Here is a 25,364-nt window from a genome sequence, read left to right as displayed (position 1 = left end):
ACCAATGGGATGGTAATTACTGGGATAATAGCCAGATGGGATGTGCCTGAGCTTGTCTGGCCCTTGCTGCTTGACCAAAAGGCGGCAGCTGTGGTGTTTTCACCTCAGAGACACTTTTGGCTGGCTGAGTGCTGCAGCTGGGCACGTGGGGACAAGTCCAGGCATGCAGGAGCTCAGATCCTCCTTGGCAGAGAAGCTTTAGGGCGATGGTGAAGGAAAGGAGTCGGTTCTGATGGAGGGTTTCAATCCAGAGCTTTTTTCTGGCCCACAGGCCTCTGAATCCAGCAACAGCTCCAGCAGAACTCCTGAACCACGTGGGTGCTGCTCCTTTTAACTCCGGGGAGAGGGGCAGGGAAGGAACATGGGGGACAACCAACCAGGGTGGGAGGTCTCAAGGGACAAAGGACACCTGGATGGCCCAGTGTCCCTCCAGGGGTGGAGGGCATCTTTTGAATTTTGCCAATCACCTGACGCCCTTCTGGAATGCCAGGATTGACAGACAGTGCTCAGCAGGGGTCAGGGTGTGGGAAGGAGAGGTGATTGACACACCTGGGGAAGAAATCTTCAGGGAGAAATCCGGGGTATCTGAAGCAAACCATGGCATCACACCACAACAAACTATCATTCTACTTAAATGTGGATGCCATGGGACAGAGAGAGAGAAACGGCAAGTGTTTCTCACAGCGGCTTGTGAGAAGTTTTAAAGAGCTAGAAAGATGTGATAACTTGTTGACTATAAACAATTTGCAGGTAGTGTTTTTCTACTTTATTTTTCTATTCCTCTCAAAGACAGTGTGTGAGGAAGATGTTTCTGTTAGTTAGCCAATAGAATAGAAGCTATCATACCATTCTATAAAAACCGTGTGGTTCTTTTGATTAAAGCCTTCTTTGCCTTTGCCACGATCCTGCCTCTCACCTGTTCCTGCCCCGACCTTGGCACAAAAGTGACACTTCAACTCTTGTAAATCTTCACATAAAGTAAATCTTCACATAAAGTTGGTAATTTTCTCCATGGGTTAAAATCAAAAGCACAGGTGTCTTTAGCTCTGTGCCAAGGTCTCTGAGCCCCCTGACAGAGGCTCAAGCAGGGCAGCCAGAGGGATGTCCTGTGTTCCGACAGAGAGGCTGCAGCTCAGGCTCTGTCTCCTGCAGGTGATCGAAGGGAACACTGACACCTACGACGTGGTGCTGAAGGACCTGCGGCCGCCCATCATCGCGCGCTTCGTGCGCCTCATCCCCGTCACCAAGGCGCCCATGACCGTGTGCATGAGGGTGGAGCTCTATGGCTGCGTCTGGCACGGTGAGCCCCTTCCCTGCTGCCATGTTTCTCTTCACAGAGAAAAGCAAGGCACAGTTCTTCCCAAGGATTTCTGAGATTCGCATTCTCTGAACCTCAGAGAAAGGGAAAACACAATTGCTATCACTTGCTGTGCCTGTGTTGTCCCAAGCTAGAATGCAATATGGAGATTGTTTATCCAAAGTGAAGATGTTTTGTTTCTTTGGCCTATCAGGGCCAGCTGTGTGTGTGTGTGTGTGTGTGTGTGTGTGTGTGTGTGTGTTTGTGTCAGGACTGTCAGTGACAGCCACGAGATTCAGTGCAGTGTGAGCAGCTGTGTGCAGAGTGAGTGCTGGGCAGATTCAGTTTAGATGAAATGTATATAGTATAGTATAATGAAGTAATTAATTAGCCCTCTGATATCTGTGGAGTCCTCCTCATCATTCTCTCCCTTTCATCAGAGTTGCCTTTGATTTACAATACCTGCCCCACCCCCAGTCTGGCACTGCACAGCAGCCCTGCCTGGGGCTCCCCTGCCCCCCCAGGTGTGCAGAGGGCACCCCTGGAACTGCTGCTGTTGATCTGTGTCACATCTAGAAATGTCACATGGACACAGGTATGGGAGGCTGCTCCTGCTGTATTTCTGAAGTGCATGGCCTTCTTTTTCAGATGGTTTGGCATCTTACAACATCCCTGAAGGAGGGACAATAGCAGCTCCTGGCTTCCCCATCGTTTATCTGAACGACTCGACCTACGATGGCTACCAGGAACGCAGGTGGGAGAAGTTGTCCTGTTCTCTCTCTGTCACTGTGCAGATTCTTTCCTACTCACTGGAAAGAATTTGTCACTGGAACCTTGTATCCCAAATATTGGAATAAATCACAAGGGACTCCATTTTTTTCATGGTGGCAAAAGCCCATTCTTTATTCACAGAACTCTTTTTTATACAGTTTTACAGCCCTCATGTGTGACTCCCATTGGTCAGTAGCTTTCTTGCCAATCACTTTATTGGTCAGTAACAAGTTGTTATTCTGTATGGATTGGTCACTCACACCCCTGGTGTATATGTGCAGGAAAAGTTCTTTGTGAGAGATAGTTTCCATTTTTCTATCGAACAGTGTAAAAACAGTTTATACAGGTGTAAGTTGTTTTCCACCCAGGAACAGATTGTTATGCTAATGAAGTGCTCTCACTAAGATTGCTTTCACATAGGGACTTACAAAGGGCTAACCTGACAAGGAGAGCAGGTTTGATTTTATGAAGCCTTTCTTTATGATTTTCCTACCTAATGGCAACACCCAAACACTTCTTCATGCTTGTAGGATGTTGGAAAATGCTGGGTAACCATGTCTTGATGTATTAACATCTGTTGGTTTCAAGCTGGGCTGGCACAGTAGAGCTTGGATGTTTTAAAAAAAAAGGTTTTTATGTACAGAATAGGTGTTGCATGTAGCTGTCCAGCACTGACTTAGAAACCTGGATCTGGTGGACAGCTGGTCCCTGGGAGCGTCAGGGAGCTGCAGATGTAGGCACAAAACCCAACCTGCTAGGCCAGGACTCTTTGAAGCTACTTAACCTCTAGTTCACATGCCTAACTGGCTTGGAAGTAGCAATCTGCCTCTTCCAGCTATTAATCCTGGCTTGGAGTTCAAAGGCACCTGTACCTGTGCTCTAGTGACAGGAGGGCTCACCTGGGGTGGACTTGCAGAGGGGTCAGAATTGTGTCACACTGGCATTTTCTACTCTGGAACAGTGCTGGGAAACTGTGTGAGGGGCTCTGCACCCTCACACAGGAGTGGGGTGAGGCAGGGTCCTGCCAAAGAGTCCAATCAGCCTTGAAAAGAGCCAAATAACACTCTTCTCAGGGGCAATGCCAGAAATGATCCTGGTTAGACCTGGCTGTGGCTCATGAGCTGCCTATGGTCTCACTTCCCACTTTCCTGTCTTTCTGTGCCTGCCTGCAGGATGTTCCCCACAGCTTCCCCCAGCAGAGGATGGAGCAGTGTTCCTGCCATGCATGCTGAGATGCTGCACCTCCAGCTCTGTTGGCAGAACACACAGTGTCATTTTCCACGGGGTCTGTTTTTGTTCTCCAAGGCTCTGCCTGTAGCTCGGCTTTGCTGTTGGTCCTTCACAGCAGTGCAAAAACTTCTGCCTTTTCCCAAGCTGGGAATGCTGCTAAAATCCCAGCACAATTAACATGCAGGTGGTGGATGCATAAGAACATAAACAACATCCAGGTGGTGCTGCTTAAGAACAGTGAGGGAGTTCTTGCCCAGGATGGGTCAAGAGCAGGAAAATGGAAGTTTTGCTGGTACTGGTTGAAAGATGCATGTGGTTTTCCACTGGAGCTCTGGCTGACTGTTGGTTCTCCCTGGCCAGGCACCTGTATGGAGGGCTGGGCCAGCTCACAGATGGAGTGCTGGGGCTGGATGATTTCACCCAGAGCCACCAGTACCGTGTGTGGCCGGGCTATGACTACGTGGGCTGGAGGAACGAGAGCTTCAGCACGGGCGCGGTGCAGATGGAGTTCCAGTTTGACCGCCCACGGAACTTCACCTCCATGAAGGTAACTCTGCCTGCTCCCTCTCCAGGGGACAGCCTCTGGGTCTGGGGGCTCCCAGGTTGCCCCTTTGGAGCATTGAATGTGTTGGAAGGGACTTTGAAGCTCCACCCTCTTCCACAGGCAGGGACACCTTCCACTAGAGCAGGTTGCTCCAAGCCCCATCCAACCTGGCCTTGAGAACTCTTCCCAAAGCAGGAGGATACAGGAAGTGCCTGTATCCTCCTCAATCCAGAATCTGAGCAGGAGAGATCCCAAGTTTTCCAGTGTAGACAGGTGAAGCAGGTGAGCAGTTTCTTCTTCAGAGCTCAGACTCTCCTCCCAGTATTTGGCTTGAAGGAATAAAAAGCAGACACCTGAAGCAGTTTTTAGGCAGCTGAGGTGGATTTGGGATGTAGGATTTACTTACCCTTGAGGTAAAGGAACGTGGCTGTGCTTCCATTTTGACCAAACATTTCTCTGGATGCCTCAGCCTGTGCTTGTGCTGTGGGAAATTATTTAAACACACAGGAAAAGCACGAGTTGAACTTTGAGTCTGTAGTAAACAGCAGGATCTTTTAAAAAGGATTGGTGGCTTTTCTTGTAGAGATTTCAAATGAAGGAGAACCCACCACATCCTTAAGTAAATTGTTTTGGTGGTTACTTACTCTGGTTTTATTTTGTCTATTTTTAACTTGCAACCCTTGGCTGTTTGCCTGCTTTTGCTGGCAAAAAAAAAAAAAAAAAGAGGCCTGCCTTCTCAGGAACCTTGTGCTTCTAAACCATGATTAAACTACTCTTTTAATCTTTGCTTCAGTAAACTAAGTTGGCAGACTTCTCAATGCCTTCCTGGTGAGACCAAGGGTCATTTTTGGAGCAGTCACCCAGTCCTTTCTTTCTTTGCTGATTACTCTTTTTGGTACAGAGTCTGGATCTGGATGCAGGCTTTCCATCAAATTGCATAAAAGAATGGTACCAATTTCCTTCTTTTGGACGATTCCTCTTTGTTTGTGAATCTTGTGATGATATTAATCCTCCAAGCCAAGAGAGAGGGAGCCAGTGGTCATTAAGGCTTTGGGATCATGCTAAAAATCAGTTCCAAGTTGTTAGTGTCCAGGATAAAAGTCCAGTGTGGAAAGCATCACTTAGATTTTGTCCCTGAGTTCACTACCCTGACATGAGTCAGTCCTTGAGATTATTTTAGGAAACTCCCTCCCTCCTGTTTAGTTTGTTTTATTGCTGGTGATTCTGCTGTCTCTCTCTGGTCATTGAAAAAAGCAGCAAATAATTTTGATTTAGGAATGCATTCCTCTTAGAAAAACAGAGAAGAATTTGTACCTTAAAATTTGTAAGACTTACTAGTTGATAATGCTTAATGAAATTAATGTAATACACAAGTCCACATTGTGCTAATTGGGGGCAGATGCCTTCCAAAAATCTGTCTTGTACACACAACCATCTTGATAAACCAAACACATCAGATCATAAGAGCAGCTACTTCATCTAGCATCTAATTAAAAAGCTGTTCTGATTAGCATGAATTAATCTTCATTATTTATTGAATGTTGCCTCCTTCAGCTTTGCATTTCTTTTGTAGAGGCCAAGTGGTCTGTGCATAATTTTTGCATCTTCTTATCTGATAGCTTTATCCCAGTCCTCTGGGCTTTCCCAGTATCCAAGAAACTATTAAAAATAAATGTTAGTAACATTGCAACTGCATTGCATAGGCTTGCATGCTGTGAAATTGGACTTTAGTAGGAGAAGTTTGTTATAGAAAATGTCTCTGTATCAGTCCAGGGTGGAAACACGTCCAACTCCTGTCCAAATATGGCACAAATTGTATATTCCAGGCATCAGGCTTTCCTGCCTGCTTATGAATGACTGTTTCTCCTTATTGAATAATTTTGTTTAGGCTTCATCTGGTCTTAATTATATGCAAATACCCTTCTTTTGTCCTCTTGCTGCTCATCAGGCCTGTTGTCCTCATTAGTGCTTCACTGCAGGACCTTGCAGAGGCCAAGCAATTAATAGGGTTCAAGGCTGTAGGGGATTTGGGAACTGCTGCTGTCACAGTGGCAAATACTCCACAGACACTAGGAAATCATTCCTGGGCTCTCCAGGAGGGGTTGGACCACTGTGGCTGTGGGAATGGAGCAGGCTGAGGGATACTGAAGGCTTTGAGTCACCTTATTTCTTCTGGTTCCTGGTCAGTGGCCACAGTGCTGAGATCTCGTGGTCCTGAGCATAACAGAACTCAACCTGATGCTGAGCCACCAGGAGAATGGGATGGATGCAGGCTTAGGTGATGGTTTCCCTAAAACTCACATGCTTAGTTGTCTTCAAGGTGTGCAACCAGAGCTGGGGTGTGTCAGGGGAATATCTGCTTGGATTTGTCTTGGTTTGTGGCTTTTGGAAGGAATTAGCTTAGGCTGCAGCTGCTAAAAGTTTCTAAATGCAAAGAAATTTGGGACACAATTCTCATCTAATGGCAGATGATATGTCATAGCTCGAGCTGGTTCCTCAAAAGAGGGACCAAAGACAAAGAAATCCCTGGGACCCCTCATGCCAGCAGGGACAGAAGAGTCCAAGAGCAGTATCAGGGTCTGGATTCTCTGTGCTCTTCTCTGTTTCATGACCAAATGGCTCCTGTGCCATTGTTTCCACACTGGCCTCTGAGACTGGTTTCTGTGGGGGATTTGGTGGGTTCAGTAGTTCATTTTTTTAACATGTTTGTTCCAGTTCACAGACCAGGATCTATGGGCTGTCCACCCCAGCTATTGATCTTTGAGTAATATTTAAGCTGCAGCTTTGTCTATTCTAACTATTATTGATGATCAGATTGTTACATGCAAGTTTCACTGCAATCCATCTTTACTATTATTAATGATCAGGTTATTAGCTCCAGGGCTCATTCAAATTCATCTTTGACTTGCAGAACAGAGCCATGTAGTTCAGATAAAGTTCAGCTTGTGGCCTAACAATTCCAGCTACTTATGTCAAGCAATTCAAATAATACCAACATTTTAACGCTAAGAGTTTAGGTGTGTTTTTTATTTCCCTTCTTAGGTTAAATGTTCAAAGAGAATTGGTCTGCAAGGCTTTAGATTAGTATGACTAATCAACTCTGAGTAACCCTTGATTAAGGGTTACCCAAAATTGATTAATCATACTAATCTAAAGCTGACCATTGATTAATCAATCAAAGGTTTGCTTGGTTGATTTTTATATGGGCCTTTTGAAGAGCCTGCCATTAATGTAGCTTTTGCAGGAAAAATACAGAGCTGTTTCAGAGCAGAGGTCTCATTGCACACTGGAAGAAGTCACTCATTCTGCATTCATACAGGGAGATACTGGGAATGGCAAATTTTCCTGAGTGGAACACCCTTAGGGCTTGATTTAGGTGCCAGTAAATCTCCTCTCTGATGGATCCCTTCTCCTCTTCCCAGGTGCACTGCAACAACATGTTCTCCAAGGGGGTGAAGATCTTCCAGAGGGTGGAGTGTCTGTTCAAGCCCCGGCTGATCGCAGACTGGGAGCCCGAGCCCGTGGGGGTGGCCACGGTGCTGGATGACAAAAACCCCAGTGCCAGGTTTGTCACCGTGCCCCTGCAGCAGCGCGTGGGCAAGGCCATCCTGTGCCGCTTCTACTTCGCTGACACCTGGATGATGATGAGCGAGATTTCCTTCCAGTCAGGTGAGGGCTCCCACAGCCAGGCACAGCTGGAATGCACAGGGAGCAGAGGAGCTGCTGTGGCACTGCAGGACACTGGGGGGTGGCACTGTGGGCTGCTCAGGGGGCAGGAGGAGCTTGTACAGCACTGAAAGGTGCAGTGGCTGCTTTCCAGGCTGATGCACGTGAGCAGAAGCATGGCCAGGGCAACCAAAACTTGGACTGTAGAGCAGTTGTTTTTTTTCAAACAGATCATAGAATCATGTGGAATTTGCAGGTAACTTCAACAAGGGAAGAGATGAGAATCTTGACTCTATGTTTCAGAAGGCTGATTTTTTATTTTATGATATATATTATATTAAAAGAAAATGATATATTAAAACTATACTAAAGAAAGAGAAAGGAGACATCAGAAAGCTAGAAAGGAAGGATAATAAAATCTTGTGATTGCTCACAGCCTCGACACAGCTGGCTGTCATTGGTCATCAAGTAAAGACAATTCACATGCTGGATAAACAGTTCTCTAAATCACATTCTAAAGTAGCAAAACATGGAGAAGCTGAAGCTTCCCAGCTTCTCAGGAGAAAAGATCCTAGCAAAAGGATTTTTCAGAAAATATGTCTGTGAGAGAATCACAGAGTATCCTGAACTGGAAGGGACCCACCAGGCTCATCCAGTCCAGGCTCTGTCCCCCACAAACCAAAGGAAAAGGAAACTTAGATTGTTCTGTACTTGAGAAATCCATGTGAGCTCCTTTATATGACCCTGGGGTTTGCAAACTGATTAATTCTGAAAGGCTGCACAGTGAAGCACAAAACGAAAAGCCAGGAGAGCACAGTGCTTCTGATTTGAGGAAACATCCACATTGTCAGGTCAGCTTCCTGGGGAGTGGCTGCCTGCACAACTGGCCTGTGCCACAACCAGTTGCAGCCTGGATGATGGATAATGCAGCACATCCCTGGCTGATCTCATGGAATCCCAGAATATCCTGAGCTGGGAGGGACCCACCAGGATCCCCCAGCCCAGCCCCTGTCCCTGCCCAGACCCCCACCAGCCCCACCCTGGGCATCCCTGGCAGTGCTGTCCAAAGGCTCCTGGAGCTCTGGCAGCCTCGGGGCCGTGCCCATTCCCTGGGGAGCCTGGGCAGTGCCAGCACCCTCTGGGGGAAGAACCTTGCCTTGAGCTCCAGCCTGACCCTGACACAGCTGCAGCCATTCCCTTGAGTGCTGTCCCTGATCACCAGAGGGAAGAGACCAGTACCTGCCTCCACTTCCCCAGCTGCCTGCTGGCTATGACATTGATTTTTTCTTCTTCTTTTTACCAAATATTTTGTTAGGAATAATTCAAGTATATCTAGAGATTACAAGATCAAGTTTGGTAGATTAAAAAAATTATTTTAAAAAAATTATTATTAAAAATAGAGGCTGACTGTTTTTTCCTTAAGTCTTAACTATGATGCAGAAGTGAATGCCGTGAGGTGCTTTAAAAGGCTCTAGAGGGAAAAGGACAAAAATTTTGGAGGAAATCACCAGGACTGACAGGGAAAGGTGTGGCTGTAGCTTTCTACTCCAAAGTCTTTAATCAGCTATAGTGAGAGGACATTGCTGAGGGAGGAATTCCCTGGGTGCTGCTTGTTGCTTACCTTGCAGACAGCAGCCCCTCCTATTCTGCTCTGCTGCCTGAACAGCAGCCCTCTCCTGCTGGGGCTGGGATTGCAGGGGCTGCTGGCAGGAGCAGGGAGGGTTTGTTGGGCTGACACTCTGCCCTTCCTTCCACAGACATGGAGACTGTGAATCCCAGTTTTGTCACGGCAGCCACAAGCACCACGGAGCTCCTGGAAACGGAGCACAACGCTACTGAGGGCACCTGGGGTAAGGACTTCTGCCCCCTGGCCATGCCAAGGGCTCAGGTGTTGGGGAACTCCACAGGAACATCCCAGTTAACGTGCTCTTTCCCTCCATTTCTGGAGATCTGGGGATGGCCTGATCAGTGCCTGGTGCACAGGGCAGCATGTGACAGTCCCCTGAGCCTCAGCTGGCCAGGGCTGCCCCAGAACATGGGCTGGGGACTTGTGTGGAGCCAGTGAAACTCTGAGCACAGTCTGCTCTAGGACAGATCCACCACAGGAATCTGTTCTGCTCACAGCAATCTTTGATTGCAGAGATTCTCTGCACAGTTCTTAGCTCTTTGAGCCTCCAAAATGAGAATTTCTGCTAAGAGCAAAATGTGAACACAGCTGGTGTTGGTGTTCAGGGAGCTGCCCAAGATCTTTCCTCTCGCAGGCTGTAGGAAGTTGCCTGGCACAGAAAACCTCTGGTGCTTTAACCCCAGATTCTCCTTCTCTGTGATTGCAGGAACCACATCTTCTGTAACCAGCACCTGGATAGGAGAGAAGGCAGATGACTCCAACACCTCCATCCTCGTGGGCTGCCTTGTGGCTATTATTATGCTGCTCCTGATGATTATAATCATCATTCTTTGGAAGCAATATGTTCAAAAAAGGTTGGAAAAGGTAATACAGTGGGGCTATTTTGTAGACACAAGCTCAGAACTAATCATTAACCCTAATGAGCTCAGAACTGTGTGAAAAGCACAGCTCCATGGAGTAGCTAAAGCTGCTCTCACAGCAGGGGAGGATGCCAGCCCTGTCCAAGATATTACTGGAAGTTGCTGTGGTTGCAGCCAAGGCATTACTTAACAGCTGAGCATTGCCTCAGTGTTTTGGTTTGGTTTTCCCCTCTCCTCTGCAGGCCCCACGTCGAATCCTGGAGGAGGATGCCACTGTTCGCCTCTCCTTCTACAGCTACACCATTGCCAACAACCAGACCCAGATCCACCAGTCAAATCCCACCTATGAACGTGCTTTCCCACTGGATTTGGAATACCACCAGCCAGCTACACTGCTCCAGAAGCTTCCAGAGCTATCCCAGAGTGCAGAGGATTCAGGTAACATCATCAGTCTCTGGAAGCTGCATGTTTCTTCTTTTATTTCTGTCAGATTGTAAATGTGCCACTTTTCAGTGTCCAAGTTGCCATCTTTGGCTCCTGTGCATTGCAATAACCCAGGGAGCTCAGGCAGTGTTGTGGAACACTGGCACTTGTTGGCATGGAGCTGTGACAGCTGGAGCAGCAGTCCCACTAGAGGGTCTGGACTTTTATTGTTTTATTTGAAGGCTGTTTATTTATTACCCAGGTCAGCTTTGAGCAGCTGCTTTGGGCAGTCAGAGCAATCACACATCATTTGTGGAGATGCTGCCTGCAGCACTCTTGGGAGAAGACCTTTAACACCTTTTCCTGCAGCCGGGGCTCTGAAATTCCTGTAGGAACACCAGAAGGAAATAGAGCAGTGAATTGTCTGTGGTGTCCTGGCTTCCAGCCCCCGGGGAGCTTTTGGACCCCCACAGGAGGGAATGTTTCCAGCAGTGTTGAGTACTCAGTGAATGGAAGGGCAGTTCTGCATTCCTCGCACTGACAAGTTGCTAAGATCCAGCATTATTCTACCCAGGGAGACTGATTGGATTGAGCCAGGGTTGTGAATATGAAGCAGAACAAATGTTCTGTGTAAATACTGACCCTGCAGGGAGTTAATTCTAAAGCTTTACCTCATATTTATGGGAATAAGCTGTAAGAGGGAGAGCAGTTTGCTACCAGAGGACATGGGAAATGGAAACCTCCATCAGTTTGTGTTGCAGGAGGGAATCCAGAGCAAGTTTGATGTTACAAACAGCATCCCTGCACCAGGTAATGGGAACTGATTGTACTTAGGATAAATCAGAAACAGAAAATCACTTTAGACTGGCCTACCTGTCTGGGCAGGACCTGTAGCTCCCATGGCTGGCTAGAACAGGCTGTGTTGAGCAGGAATTTGCTGGCAGCTCACAGGTATTGTTCTGGGTAAAACAGAGCAGTGTGTCCCTGTTGGATTAAGCCCTTTTTTGGCCTAGAGATGGGGTAACTGAGAGGTGTTTTAGAAACTTTTATTTTATTTTTAGTTTTATGTGAAGGGTGAGACTATATAGATGTTATAATTATAATTAGAAGGTAACTGTATCATAATTACAATGCATTATAAGCTTTTTTTTTTGTTTATTAGCTTTTCTTATACTACATTGTAAATGCTTTAAAGATAATAATTTAAAATGACTCTTGGTGGGTCTTAGTACAATGTATCTTTTTAATTTCTCTAAAGTATCTAGTTTTATTTGTAAGGTTATCTTTTGAAACTTTTTTCTAGTTCGATTTCTCTTTTAATAATGTCTGTTCTATTGCATGGTATTTTTAAGTTACTATTTTTTATTTCAAAGTTTTTCTACAGCTGCAAACTGCGTGAGTCTTCTGTTAGGCTTTGAGAATTCTCTATGAATGGATTTCCCGCATGTCCCGTGTAGGTGTCCCTCAGCCCAAGGCAGCACATTCCCAGAGCTGTGGGGGTGGGAGGAGTGGAAACTGGGCCATACTGGTTCTGAGGGAGCGAGGTGTGACTGCCCTGTCTCTGGCTCCCCTCAGTGTGCAGCGGGGACTACGCTGAGCCCGACCTGACCAAGTCCACCCCTCACCAAGGCTTCCAGAACAACGTGCCCCACTATGCTGAGACCGACATCGTGCACCTGCAGGGGGTCACTGGCAACAACATGTACGCAGTGCCCGCCCTGACCGTGGACTCCCTGACCAAGAAGGACATCTCCGTGGGGGAGTTCCCCCGGCAGCAGCTGCGCCTCAAGGAGAAGCTGGGGGAAGGACAGTTTGGAGAGGTACAGCCACTCTGCTGCTCGTCCTCCTGCAGGAAGGAGGTGCCTGGCACAGAGGAGTCCGCTGAGGTGTTGCTCAGTGGGACCGAGGGTTCTGCATCCCAGTGTTTTAGTTAAAATGAAAATGTGTGTTTGCCTGTTATCATCTGATTGCAGGGGTTCCACACTGTTGTCTCCTTATTGCAAAGGTTCCACACCTTCTTGGTGTTTCTTGTGGGCAGCTCCTCAGAGCACTGACTCTTCCTTCTTCACAAAGCAGCCAGCTGACTCCAGTTCCCTTCTCAACCACCCACCCCACTCTTTTATAGCTCTCTTCTTCTCATTGCTTACAGCTGTTGCCTGTTAAAGTCAGGCCTATTCCTAATCTTTGATAATTGGCCCAGCTGCAGCTCCTTAGGGGTGAGATTACTTTCTACACTATCTTTATTTTCTTCTGTTCTATCCCCCTACACACAGCCACTCTGCTGCTCGTTCTCCTGCAGGAAGGAGGTGCCTGGCACAGAGGAGTCTGCTGAGGTGTTGCTCAGTGGGACCGGGGGTTCTGCATTCCAGTGTTTTAGTTAAAATGAAAATGTGTGTTTGCCCTTTTAGTTAAAATTACAATCATGCTTGGGGAAAGCTGAGATCCCCCAGGCCAAGCCAGTGAGCAGCTGTGAGGCTCTGCCTGATACCACTGGGGTTTTCATCAGTAGAGGAACTTGCAACCTTTTTCTGTTTGCTATCTACATCTCTCTAAATTCCCACCTAGGGCTGGGAATTCAGACTTTCACAACTTTTATGGACATCTGATGGCTGCCACCCACCTTTAGACATGTGGGCTTAGAAACTCTCCACAATCCAGCTAACACTGATCCTGGCTGCTGAAACAGCTCTCCCAGTCACAGGTGGAAGTTCTGGGGGTGCTCTGCACACTGACCTGAGCAAAGACAGACACTTCCCAAGCACTGTGGCACCCTCATGTTTTGTGGCATTGCTGCTTGCTCCAGCCCCAGTTTGTCAGCAGCCTCAGGCAGAATGATGCACACATCTGTCATCTGCCAAACTTTCCTTTGGCTCCTTCAGCTCCTTTCAAGCTGTAATGTTTTCACCTCGCCTTTTCTTCTCTCTCTGCTTCATTTTTACACCATCTGTAGCTCTTTCCTGTGCAGGTCTTTCCCTCTCCTGCTCTCACTTTTCCACTGCCTTTTTTCTTCCCAGCTTTTGTTCACTCACAGCCCTAAATTCTGCTTCTCTATTACACTTTGGCAAGCACAGCCCTTCTCTGACTGCCTCCTGCTCTGTGATGTGCCCATTTTTGTGATTCCTCCATTCTGACACCCCACCTTCCCTACCCCAGCCCCTTTCCTGTCCCCTCACTTCTTCCTGGCTCACTGTTTTCTGGGGAGGTGCTGACATCTTCATCCTCCTCACCTGGCTGTCAGTGCAGCCCTTTCTGCTGTTGCCTCCATCCTGCTCTGTGCTCCAAAAGTGGGACAGAGAGGATTTTCTCATTGGTTTGTTTCTGGTTTCTCCTTCCCTCTCATGCTGTCCTTCTAATAACTGTAATAACTCCTCCTCTGTAGTGACTGGCTCTCCCATCTCCATTTTCCTTGAGGATGGATTCAGAGCCTGTTCATTTCCATGTATCACAGGCTCTTCTGCAAATGTGCTGCACCACATTTTCCTGTCTCTTCTCCTTAGTCTTTCCCCAGCTGGCCATCATGTGCTCTGCTCTGGCTGTGTGCTCCTACAAACAGGGCTCATTGCTTCTTTCAGGTCTCCACTTTTCCTTCCTCTCAGTCTTTTGTTTTCCCTGCTCCCAAGGAAGCAGCACCACCCCTCCCTGGTGACACATCACCTTGGAATTACCTGTGCTTAGTCCTGTGGCTCTTCCTGTCCCAGGTCTCATGACTGTGCTTTCCCACAGCAGATTCATTCTCTGCAGCAGCATCTTTGTACCCTCATTCCTGTTCTGCAGGTTTGTCCCATTTTCTCTGCTGTCTCATTTTCCCCCCTTACCATGCTGATGGCATCAGTTCTTGCTGCTCTCTTCATACAAAATTCATCATGCTCCCATTACATTCCCTCACTGCTGCAAGTCTCTGACTGACACATCCAGTCTGCTCCTCTTTTCCAGTCCTTTTTCCTGTCCACACCCTCAGGTCAGTCTGCTTTCCCCACCCAGCTCTCCATTTGGATGCACATTCTGGTAACTTCTTAAGAATGTGTCTTGTCACCCCTTCTTGTACAACCCTGGCAGTAACTTTATATCACTAACCATTAATTTATTAGAAGAAATTTGGAATCGTGTGTAGTCATTAGAGTGTTTCTCTGTGGGTGTACCTACAGGTGAGGTGTTCATATAAGGGATACATATGCACACACTTTTCTCCTTTTTTGTTTTTTTTTCCTCTGGAATTTGAGGATTTTGGGTAACTGTCTGTAGTTCTTGGATGCTCCGCAGTGATGTCTGAGCAGTGCCTCCAGCCAGGCCATGCTTTGATGGTTCTGGGGTTGTGTGTGGTGCTTTAGTGCAGAGCAGACACATCCAGGCTCAGGGGCCTTCCTGAACATCTCCAGTGGGTGCTGGCTGAACTGGGCTGGCCCAGGCTGCTGCAGCAGTGCAGTAAACCCAGGCTGTGGGGACTCACCTGGCTTTGGTCCCTGTGGGCTCCTAGGCCATGGGCTATGTTATGTCAGGACCTAGGGCCAGCCCTTGGATCATTTCTGTTCACAGCTGTGTCACCATGCCCAGATCATTCCCTGGTTCATTCTGCCAGCAGTGACCCAGCAGTGACCTGGCTGTGATGCTGTTTTCCTCTGGATTTTTGCCTGCGTGTGCTCTTACGGCTGCCTCTGCCCTGCAGGTGCACCTCTGTGAGGCTGATGGCCTGCTGGAATTCCTGGGAGTCTCATCCTCAGAATTCACTCACCAGCCCGTTCTTGTGGCAGTGAAAATGCTGAGATCAGATGTCAACAAAACAGCCAGGTGAGTGCAGTGCCAACAGCTGGGGAGGAAAGCAAACACCCCCCAGGCACAGGGCAACCCTGGGGACTGCTGAGGGAGGGTGTCTGGGGTGTGTATTCCACGTGTTCCTGGAAGGAGCAGGACACAGCAGGGAGTGGGGGGTAGGGGAAGCTGCAAGGTCAGCCTGCAATGCTGCGTTAATCCTGAGCTGGGAGAGCTCAGAACCAGTTTCACACCCCTGTGTGCAAAGTGTAAATTACTCTGAGCTCAGAACGCAGCCCTTGTGCTGTCCTCAAACAAAGGAACAGTGTCAGGTGTTGTCAGGGTGATTCAGAGGTGTTTTCTGTTTTACAAGGAATGATTTCCTGAAGGAGATCAAGATCATGTCCAGGCTGAAGAACCCCAACATCATCCGGCTGCTGGGCGTGTGCGTGCGGGAGGACCCGCTGTGCATGATCACAGAGTACATGGAGAACGGGGACCTCAACCAGTTCCTGTCCCACAGGGAGATCTACAGCAAATTTGCCATTTCAAACAACATCCCCTGTGTCACGTAAGAGAAGCTGCTTGGCTTGTTGGGAGAAATCAGCAAAGCAGAGCTGTCACTTTTATCTGCTGTGCCTTCCCAGCAGGGACCCTCCTGCAGCCTGGCCATTGCCGTGGTGTGGGGTTGTTCCTGAGGCCTCTGGAGGTCTGTGTTCCCCTGAAGTGCCCCTGGCAGAGCTGTTCTGGTCACAAAGACCACCTTAGATGTATTTATTGAGGTGACCATCTCTATGTTAGTGGATATTTCATTGATATGAAAATCAGTTGCATTACAACAAGAATTTTGGGATGAAAATCAAGAATCTCTCTTAGGCTTTTAAGAAGGTTCATATGTTCTCTGGTGTCCAAAAAATATTGCATGAGAGGAGCTGAGTGTGGAGCTTCAGCAAGAAGATTTCACCAGCCAACAGAAGAAGAAGATTTGGCAAAGAAAATCACATTTTGTCAGCAGTGGCACTGGTCTCCCTCCTCAATGGAAGGATTAAATCTGCCATAAAAGCATCTCTGATGTTGCAGAAATGCTTTCCCCAGAGGAGAATCATGTAGGACTAAACATTCTACTTGATAAGGAGCCCTGCACTGAGCAGGAGCTGCAGCGTTTGGTGTGCTCCTCCCCAAAGGAGTACTGGGATTTGTGGTTCAGGCTCAAGGCAGGCAGAGCCAGCTCTGACGTGCTGGGCAGGAGGTGGCTGGGTTTTACCCTGGCCAGACAACACCAGCCTTGCTGCCAGGACCTGTCAGTGGTTCTGTCAGGAGTGTTAACCTGGTGTCCTGCAGGCAGGAGCTATAGGAGGAGAGAGGATTTGTGAGAAGAAATAGATTCCAGCTCTCTCCAGTCTCCTGCCCTTTCTGCCTATCTGAAACCTCATTCACCTTTACATTTGTGGCTTTTTTTCCTGGCCAAAGCCTCAAAATGTTCTTTCTTTATCACCTCTTTGCTTCTCATTTGACTTCAGCACTGTCACTCAGGTTGCTCTTCCTTGCTTTCCATTTCCTGGCTCTACCTCTAGTTTTTCATTGTCTCCCATTGATCCTTCAGCCTCTCCTTTTGTCCCTGCCAGGCAGAGAGTGTCACACAGAGAGCTCTGAAGGGGTTGTGTCCTGGCAGTGACAGGAATGCCCCTGCCCCAGGAGCAGCTTGGCTCTGCTGGTGCCTGAGGGCATCTGATGGATGTGACAAGGTACAGCCACCCCACCCAGCTCCAGACCCAGGGTTTGGTGCAGCAGAGCTGGGACCAGCCCTTTCATGCACAGGGATTCTTCAGTCCTTATGGCTCTCTGGTATTTGAAATGCATCTCCCTGCTGTCTCTGGCTGTCAGGTCACAGAATCATTTAGGCTGGAAAGATCATTGATGTTCTAAGATCATAAGATATGCTCTAAGATCATTGATGTTCTCCCAGCACTGCCAAGGCCACCATGTCCCAAAAGTGCCACATCTGCATGGCTTCTAAATGGTGACTGGTGAGTCCAGCACTGCCCTGGGCAGCCTGTGCTATGACCTGACAACATTTTGGTGAAGAAATTTTCCCCAATATCCAACCCAAACCTGCCCTGGCCCAGCCTGAGCTCTTCCCTCTCCTCCTGTCCCTGTTCCCTGGAGCACAGTCCCACCCCCCTGGCTGTCCCCTCCTGGCAGGAGCTGTGCAGAGCCACAAGGTCCCCCCTGAGCCTCCTTTGCTCCAGGCTGAGCCCCCCCAGCTTCTTCTCCATCATCTTTGCTGCTCTTCCAAAGGCAGCTCTGCTCCTCTGCCTTTGGGGTGCTGCCCTGAGGCACCACCATGACTCTGCTGAGGGCTCTGTCCCATCCAGCCCCATCCCCTCGTGGCCCTCTGCTCATGGAGCTGCCTGTGTGGAGCCTTGGGCACTGCCTGAGCAGGGGGCAGGAGCCAGGAGGAAGCTGCTGATGGACCCTGCCAGGGTTCAGGTGGGACAGGGAGGATGGGGAGAGCAGCCCCAGGCAGAGAGGGAACCCCAGCAGAGCAGGGGAAGGGAAAACCTGGGATCTTGGAGGCCATTCTGTGCCACAGGCCAACAGCCAGGTTATCAGGGCACAGGGGGTAGGAGAGTTACTGCTCTGGAACCTATAAAAAGTAGGAAGAAGAACTTTTTACACAGACAGATAGTGACAGGATAGGGAGAATGGTTTTACACTGCCAGAGGACAGGGTTAGATTAGATTTTAGGAAGAAAGTCTCTGTTCAGAGGATGGTGAGGCCCTGGCACTGGGTGCCCAGAGAAGCCCTGGAAGTGTCCAAAGCCAGTTTGGAAGGGTCTTGGAGTAACCTGGGATAGTGGGAGGTGTCCCTGCCCATGGCAGGGGGTGGAACAAAATGATTTTAAAGTCTCTTCCAACTGAAACCATCCCATGATTCTGTGATAGTCTCATTTTTCTTTGTGTTCTGGTGGCAAAGATCTCTTTTTCTGACCTTTACTGAAAAAATACAAACTGTGAGCAGTTTATCAGATGTGTTCTTGGTCGTGTGAAGCATTTGGGCATCAGCAGTGGGAAACAGGCTGAGCAGCACAGAGCAGTAGTGTGGGAAGAATGCTGAGTCTGATGGTCCAAACTCTGTCTGTGTGTCCTGCAGCTTTATTAATTCTAGATTCATTTAGCTCATGGAGGAATTAAAATTAAATTAGATGGAAAATGCATCTGTTTCTATTTTCAGTAATGTTTAGCATATTTAAAACCAAGTCAACTCTCTTTAATGTGAAGTGACACACTTATGTTAATATAAGCATTCAGTAGTGGTGTTGTTTGAAATACCAGGCTAAGTGGTTTTTTAGATATGAGATTCTGAGCTCAATTTTTCATGTCTCTCTGCAAAAAGTTGGTGCTTTGATGCACAAACTCTTTGAAAATCTCGAGATTAATGTTTGATATAGAAAAAAAAAAAATCTCAAGGATGTCAGGTTGTGAAGGCCTGAATTTCAGGGAGAGCCTGTCTGTTCCTGCTTAGTCAGCTCAGGATCCTGGCTGGAATGAGACAGTTTGGTTCCACTGTTATGGCAGAAAATAAAACAACAGGTCACTAACACATCAAATACAATGAAGTCCTGAGTGTGGGGGAGCCCCAGTGATTTTTCTTTTTTGTGTTTTCCTTTGCTGCAGCCACTCCAACCTGCTGTACATGGCCACCCAGATTGCCTCGGGGATGAAGTACCTGGCATCCCTGAACTTTGTGCACAGGGACCTGGCAACTCGTAACTGCCTGGTGGGGAACAACCACACCATCAAGATTGCAGACTTTGGCATGAGCAGGAACCTCTACAGTGGGGATTACTACAGGATCCAGGGCAGAGCTGTGCTGCCCATCCGCTGGATGGCCTGGGAGAGCATCCTGCTGGTAGGCACTGCACAAACCCTTCCCTCTTCCCTGTGCCCCTGAAGCAGTTACACAGCTGTGCCAGGCAGTCACCACCAACACCTGTGCTGCACATGGTGAGAAACCCATGGGGTTGTGTTGGACATAACTCGTGTCCTGGGGAAGGAGCCTGGCCTTGGAAATACAGAATGTCATGAAATGTTTGGGTTGGAAGGAGCTTAAAGCCCACCCAGGGCCACCCCTGCCATGGGCAGGGACACCTCCCACTGTCCCAGGCTGCTCCCAGCCCTGTCCAGCCTGGCCTTGGGCACTGCCAGGGATCCAGGGGCAGCCCCAGCTGCTCTGGGCACCCTGTGCCAGGGCCTGCCCACCCTGCCAGGGCACAATTCCTAATTCCCAATCTCCCATCCAGCCCTGCCCTCTGGCAATGGGAGCCATTCCCTCTGTCCTGGTACTCCAGACCCCTGTAAATTGTCTCTCCATGTTTCTTGCCAGCCCCTCCAGGCCCTGCAAGGCCACACTGAGGTCCCCCCAAAGCTTCTCCTGTGCAGGTGAACAATCCCAGCTGTGCCAGCCTCTCCTCCCAGCAGAGCTGCTCCATCCCTCTGATCCCCCTGGTGCCTCCTCTGGATCTCTGCAGCAGCTCCAGCTCCTCCCTGTGCTGGGCCAGGTCTGGGGCAGCTCTGCAGGTGGGCTCTCACCTGAGCACAGGGGCACAATCCCCCCTGCCCTGCTGCCCTCGCTGGGCTCAGCCCAGGGCAGGGGCTCAGGGCTGGGGCAGCTCCAGCTCTCACCCCCAGCACCCCCAGGTCCCTCTCCAGGGCTGCTCCAGCTGCTCATCCCAGCCTGGACTGGTCCTGGGGGCTCTCCTGGCCCAGGGGCAGCTCCAGCACTGCTGGAACCTCCTGAGGTTCCTGTGGGTCACTGCTTGAGCTTGTCCAGCTCCCTCTGGATGGCATCAGATCCCTCAGGCCTCATCTGGGCATGAGTGCCTGGAATTCCTGCTGGAATTTTAATGAAGTTGCCTTGCTCTGCTTATCCCCCCAGCTGGGAAGCTGAGAGGGACAGGGACAAAACTTCCTGAGTTTCAAGTGTCTGGTTTGAGGCTGTGAGATTTTTTTCACATTTAAGGGTCCTGCTGTCTCTCCTCAAGAGACCCAAATACTTCCAGTTCCACAGCCCAAATACATCCAGTCTGGAGAATATTAAACTTTTTTTTTCTTGTAGTAGTTGGTGAGTTACTTTCTTACAACATGCTCTCCAAGTACCCAGAAAAATTGTAATTACCTCTGCTCTACAGGCTGCCAGGGCCAAGCTCTCTGAAATCCACCCTCTTTTCCTGCTTATGGCTGCATCTAAACCATAAATCACTGCCATCCTCCCCGTGTGAACATCTTCCAAACCTCGACAGACTGCAGGGGTTGCCAGATAAGCCTGGGTGAAGTGGGACTGGGATGTTTTCTGCCCAAACAGGCCCTCCAGCCCCTCAAGTGTTTTGTGTTATTTTCTGAGCAATCTTCTTTTTACTTCTCCAGAAACACATTGTTCCAAACACAGCCAGTTTGGGCACATTTTTTGAAGACAGAAAACAGGGACAGCAAGAATATTGTCACTGGCTTCTTACATGTGCAAAAATTAAAATTATCTTGGGCTTTTCTCTAAGAGTCTGGAGTCTGCTCTGGCTCTGCTTTCACCCTGAGGGCTTTGCTTCCCTTTCAAAGGCTTTTCTGTGAGCTCTGCTCTTTTGGGTAGAGGTGGGCAGTGACTATCCCCCCTCCCTCAGTTTATTTTATTCTGCTGCAGACAGACTGTCTCAGGAGGGACAGGAGTCTCTGGCCTTCTCTGGAACCTGCTCCCTGTTGCAGAGCTTTGTCCCTGTGACAACTGCACCTTCTTAGGGCTTCTGGGGCTCCCAGGTGCTGCTGCTGCCCTGCAAAGAGCCCTGGAATGCCCATGGTTGTGGCTGTAGGCAGCTCAGCTGCTGTGCTGGCTCTGGAGCATTTCTCCAGGTGCACCCAGGTGTGGGGGTGCACAGGGTGCAGGCTGGGAGGGTTTTATAAAATGGGTTTTGCTGGGCTGAGCAGATCCTCTCTGGCAGCAGGAGCAGGGAGGTAATCCTTGCCCTGTACTCAATGCTGCTGAGGGCACACCTGGAGTGCTGTGCCCAGCTCTGGCCCCTCAGGTTGGGAAGGATGTTGAGATGCTGGAGCACATCCAGAGGAGGCAACGAGGCTGGTCAGGGGCTGGGAACATAAACCCTGAGAGGAATGTTTGAGGGAGCTGGGGGTGCTCAGCCTGGAGAAGAGGAGGCTCAGAGTGCCCTTATTGCCCTCTACAGCTCCCTGCAGGGAGGTTGTAGCCAGGTGGGGTCGATTTCTTCCCCCGGGGCAGCACTGACAGAACCAGAGGACACAGTCTCAGGCTATGCCAGGGAAGGGACAGGTTGGATGTTAGGAAGAAATTTTTCACCAAAAGGATAATAAAGTACAGGAATGCTCTTCCCAGGGAGGTGGTGGAATCACCATCTCTGGATGTGGTTAAAAAAAGACTGGACATGGCACCTGGTGCTGTTGTCTGGTTGAGGTGTTGGGGCACGGGTTGGACTGGATGATCTTAGAGGTCTCTGCCAACCTCATTATTCTGTGATTCTTTCCACAGGGCAAGTTCACCACAGCCAGTGACGTGTGGGCCTTTGGGGTGACCCTGTGGGAGATGTTTGTGCTGTGCAAGGAGCAGCCCTACAGCCTCCTTACGGATGAGCAGGTCATCGAGAACACGGGCGAGTTCTTCCGCAGCCAGGGCAGGCAGGTGAGCAGCAAACAGCTCTTCCCTCCTTCCCTCAGCCACCCCCTTCCTGCTGGGTGTTCCTCCCTGCTGCCCTCACCTCAGCTGCAGCAGTTTCTGCTTCTTCTCACCTGTGTGCTGAGTTCTGCTCAGCTTCTCACTGGTGTCCTCCCGCTCCCCTCCTTTTTCTGGGCTCACTGTACCAGTTTTCCTCTCTTGGAGTCCCACTGGAAGAACCCCTTGGCCCTGTCCTGCTTATTTTCTGTTCTAACCCACTTCACTCTGCCCTGCCTTCAGCTTTTCCAGGCTCTCCCACACAGTCCTGTTGCTCCTTTCCTCTGCCAGCACTCTCCCACCAGCATTGCCTCTGGAAGATGAGGGAGCAGGAGGGATTTGTGTAGTATCTCCCTGTAGTATCTCCATACATGCCAAGAAGCTTTTGGCCATCTCCAGCTGCTGAAGGGCTTTTGTGTCATTTTGTCCCCGCTGCTGCTGCCCTCAGTAGATACCAGTGATGGTGCAGGACACTCCATCTCCTCAGTACCCAAAGCTGTGGAGAACAGTTCTCCCCAAAATTCACCTTTAGCACCAGAGAATTAAGGAAAATAAAATGATATGGGGTTTATTCACCATCTCCTAAATACTAATGATTAGCCAAGAGCCTACATGAAGTAAGCCTAAAAGATGAGAGGGTGAAATAAAATGATTCTGCCAAGCTGTGCTGTAGATAAGCTCTAAAAGGTTTTTTTTCTGTCCCTGCTAACAAGCTGTCACGATGCTTAGAAAGCCTCATGGGCTGTCTACGGTGAGTTGCAAGTACTTGGATTTTATTGTGGTAAATTTGGTTTTGGTTTGTGTTTTGCTGTCTCTTGGAGGACAAATGCCCCAGAAGCATTCATGTTTTCTGGGGGGACAAAGGCCTGTTGTGTGAGCAGCTCATCAGACAAGTTGGCAAAGTGTCCGTGGTGCTGTTTGAGAGGCTCTGTCCAGACTCCACTGCCAGACTGGAGCTGGAGGGATTCCAAACACTGCATGGTGGCTGTGTCTTGTAACCCTGGAATGAAACTGTCTTTTGGTGTTACTTGAGTAAAGGCTCATTTCTTTTGTGAGAGCCCCACTGAAGCACTGTGACTCTTCCTTTCAGATCTATCTGTCCCAGACTCCTCTGTGTCCTAACCCTGTGTTCGACCTGATGCTGAAATGCTGGAGCAGGGATATCAAAGATCGTCCCACTTTTGACATGATCCACCAGTTCCTGCTAGAACAAATGGAATCAAACATCTGACTCCAGGAAAGAGGCAAGCTCGAGCACAGAGTGACTTGGGGGTCTCTTTGCCTGTCCCTCACAGTCAGGCCACCTTGCTCCCCTCCCTGACTATTTCAGTTGGGACGTCCATGGCAGCTGCTCGTTCTCTTGGCCATGGTCTGACACACAGGACCAGAGGATCTCATTTGGTTGAAAAATCATCTCCTCTTCTGAATCATTTCCTGGGAATACTGTGAGAGGGGTTTTATTGGATACCCATACAGCTTTGGGCAGAAGGAATGAGTAGAACTTGGAGGGACTTGGAGTTCTCTCCTGCCTGGAAGTGAAGGTGAGAGTGCTGCCACTTGAGAACAGGTTTCTGGAAGGAAAGGCTGCAGCCTTCCAGAGCTCTTCCATGGAATCTGATGGAAGTCTTGTGCACATGAGCAAGTGTTTCTGTGTGCTCTTGCTACAGACAATGGTGAGAGGCCAGAAACATCTGGAGCTGGGAAATGGTTTAATGGACTTGGGAACTGACGGAGCATTGAGGACCCCTTTGGGAGTGACACTGCCAGGGTCCACAGAAGATGCTGAAACAAGAGTCCAAGATGATGTTCTGTTTTCCTGTGGTTGTTAAGCACTGCTTTGGTTATATATGTGCGTTTTCCCCACACTGGATTTTTTTGTTGTTGTTGTTTTCTAGAAAAAAAGATTTTAAAATGAATGTTAAAGGTTATTGGGAGGTCACTGTGTTAGAAGGTCTTCCTCTGACCTACAAATTAAGGTTAGGGTAGGGAGTTTGTATTGGGAAGTAGCTGATACTGTACTACTGTCACTATGTAGAGTTATTAACCTAATGAACTTGTAGCCACAATGGACTGATGTGCAATTAATCCTGTATAATTACCCATCAATATGAGATCTCTAGATCAATGCTGTTACGTGTGAGAGGGAACTGAGATTGGGTGGGACCGGATGGCTGAGAGCAGAGCCCTCTTTGTCACTTGTCACAGCTCCCACGAGGGACAGGAGGAGCACACAGCTCACTCCTGAGGTTCCTCTCCAGGTGTGCAGCAGGTTGGTGCCTCGGCCAGGCTGTCACTGCCCTGTCACAGGGGCTGGGCTGGCACGTCCCCTGTCCTTTTTCTCAGTCACTCTTTGAACTTGGGGTTGCTTTTTGTGTGTCCTGTCACAAACAGCTCATTCTCTGGAGGGTTTTAGAGGGCTCTGAAATCCATTTGGAGTGAGTTAGAGAATTTAGTGTGTTTCTACAATAAATCTATTGTGGATTTACCAGGTGCCTGGGGAATACTCTGCTATTCCCTCTCTAATCATTTAGCAAGATACTTAGGACCAAACCAAATATTTCATAAGCTGGGAGAAGATGAAAGCTCAGCACTTGGCTATTTTTTTTTTTTTAAGTAGAATCCAGCATAAAATGTATTTCCAGTAAAGATTATAAAGATAATTTTCATGATAGCCACAAGCATGGATGACAGGCTGGCTGTGCTGTGAGAGGGCACTGCTGAGAGGGGAATGTCTGAGTGGTTACAACACAGGGATAGTTGTGCTAAAAGAAAAACCCTGAATGGCTTCTGAATGGGCAGATGCCAGGCTGGAGCGTGGCATGGCTGTGTCTGCTCCTTGGGAAGGCTCCAGCCATGCCTGGGCTGTCCTGCTGGGGATGTGTCCCCACCCCAGCTGCTTCTCTGAGCCCCTTTAGGGCTGAGGAGCCAGAGGGCCCAAGTGCTCTCATCTCCCTGCAGGGATTTTTGGAATCCCTGCAGGAGTCAGAGCCAGCCCTTCCTGGCTGGAGTCAGAGCCAGCAGGTCCCTGCTGGGTGCTGCAGTCTGGCAAACCACTCAGCCCAGGTGTTTCTGGAGCATTCCTGCCCCAGGAAATGTCCCCAGTGCCACCCAGCTGGGTGTGTGTTCTCCTGTGCTCCAGAGCTGGGAGCTCCCAGGGCAGGGAGAGTCCCTGGAGGGGCTCTGTGACATCTGGACATGCTGTTCCTCCACTGACATGGTGACATACAAAGTTTGTCTCATATCAATAAATTCTAATGATAACCTTGACAAAAGTGAATTTCCACTTCTTGTTTTGTACCCGGGTGTCTGCCCTGAGAACTGACACTTTGGTGGGGTTGTTCAGTAGCTCTGGGGAGGATGTGAACCCTGGGCTTGGAGGGAGCAGCCACAGACCATTAAAGGAAGAGAGTTTTGAAGGGAATTTCTGGAAATGCTGGAAAACTGCTGGCCCAAATCCCCTTGTGCTGGTGG

General features: G+C 49.0%; 1 protein-coding gene across 4 annotated transcripts in view; it reads left to right on the top strand.

The window, feature by feature from the left end:
• The window catches only part of LOC132336938 (discoidin domain-containing receptor 2-like), a 63,122-nt gene extending 37,957 nt beyond the window's left edge, over window positions 1-25,165 (top strand). For all 4 annotated transcript variants that reach the window (XM_059864929.1, XM_059864928.1, XM_059864930.1 and 1 more), the window contains exons 5-17: window positions 1,153-1,300; window positions 1,946-2,051; window positions 3,659-3,845; window positions 7,265-7,511; window positions 9,266-9,358; window positions 9,842-9,999; window positions 10,238-10,433; window positions 11,994-12,238; window positions 15,082-15,203; window positions 15,538-15,735; window positions 18,842-19,076; window positions 21,714-21,863; window positions 22,984-25,165. In XM_059864929.1, the coding sequence (XP_059720912.1) occupies window positions 1,153-1,300; window positions 1,946-2,051; window positions 3,659-3,845; window positions 7,265-7,511; window positions 9,266-9,358; window positions 9,842-9,999; window positions 10,238-10,433; window positions 11,994-12,238; window positions 15,082-15,203; window positions 15,538-15,735; window positions 18,842-19,076; window positions 21,714-21,863; window positions 22,984-23,124 (2,226 nt within the window). In that variant the 3' untranslated portion in view covers window positions 23,125-25,165. The remainder of the gene's footprint in view (window positions 1-1,152; window positions 1,301-1,945; window positions 2,052-3,658; window positions 3,846-7,264; window positions 7,512-9,265; window positions 9,359-9,841; window positions 10,000-10,237; window positions 10,434-11,993; window positions 12,239-15,081; window positions 15,204-15,537; window positions 15,736-18,841; window positions 19,077-21,713; window positions 21,864-22,983) is intronic.
• The last annotated feature ends 199 nt before the right edge of the window (window positions 25,166-25,364 follow it).

This window comes from Haemorhous mexicanus, chromosome 21 (assembly GCF_027477595.1).
Source record: "Haemorhous mexicanus isolate bHaeMex1 chromosome 21, bHaeMex1.pri, whole genome shotgun sequence".
Taxonomy (NCBI): Eukaryota; Metazoa; Chordata; class Aves; order Passeriformes; family Fringillidae; genus Haemorhous; species Haemorhous mexicanus.
The sequence above is the reverse complement of the archived record's forward strand: the minus strand, read 5'-3'. Positions and strand labels throughout refer to the sequence as shown.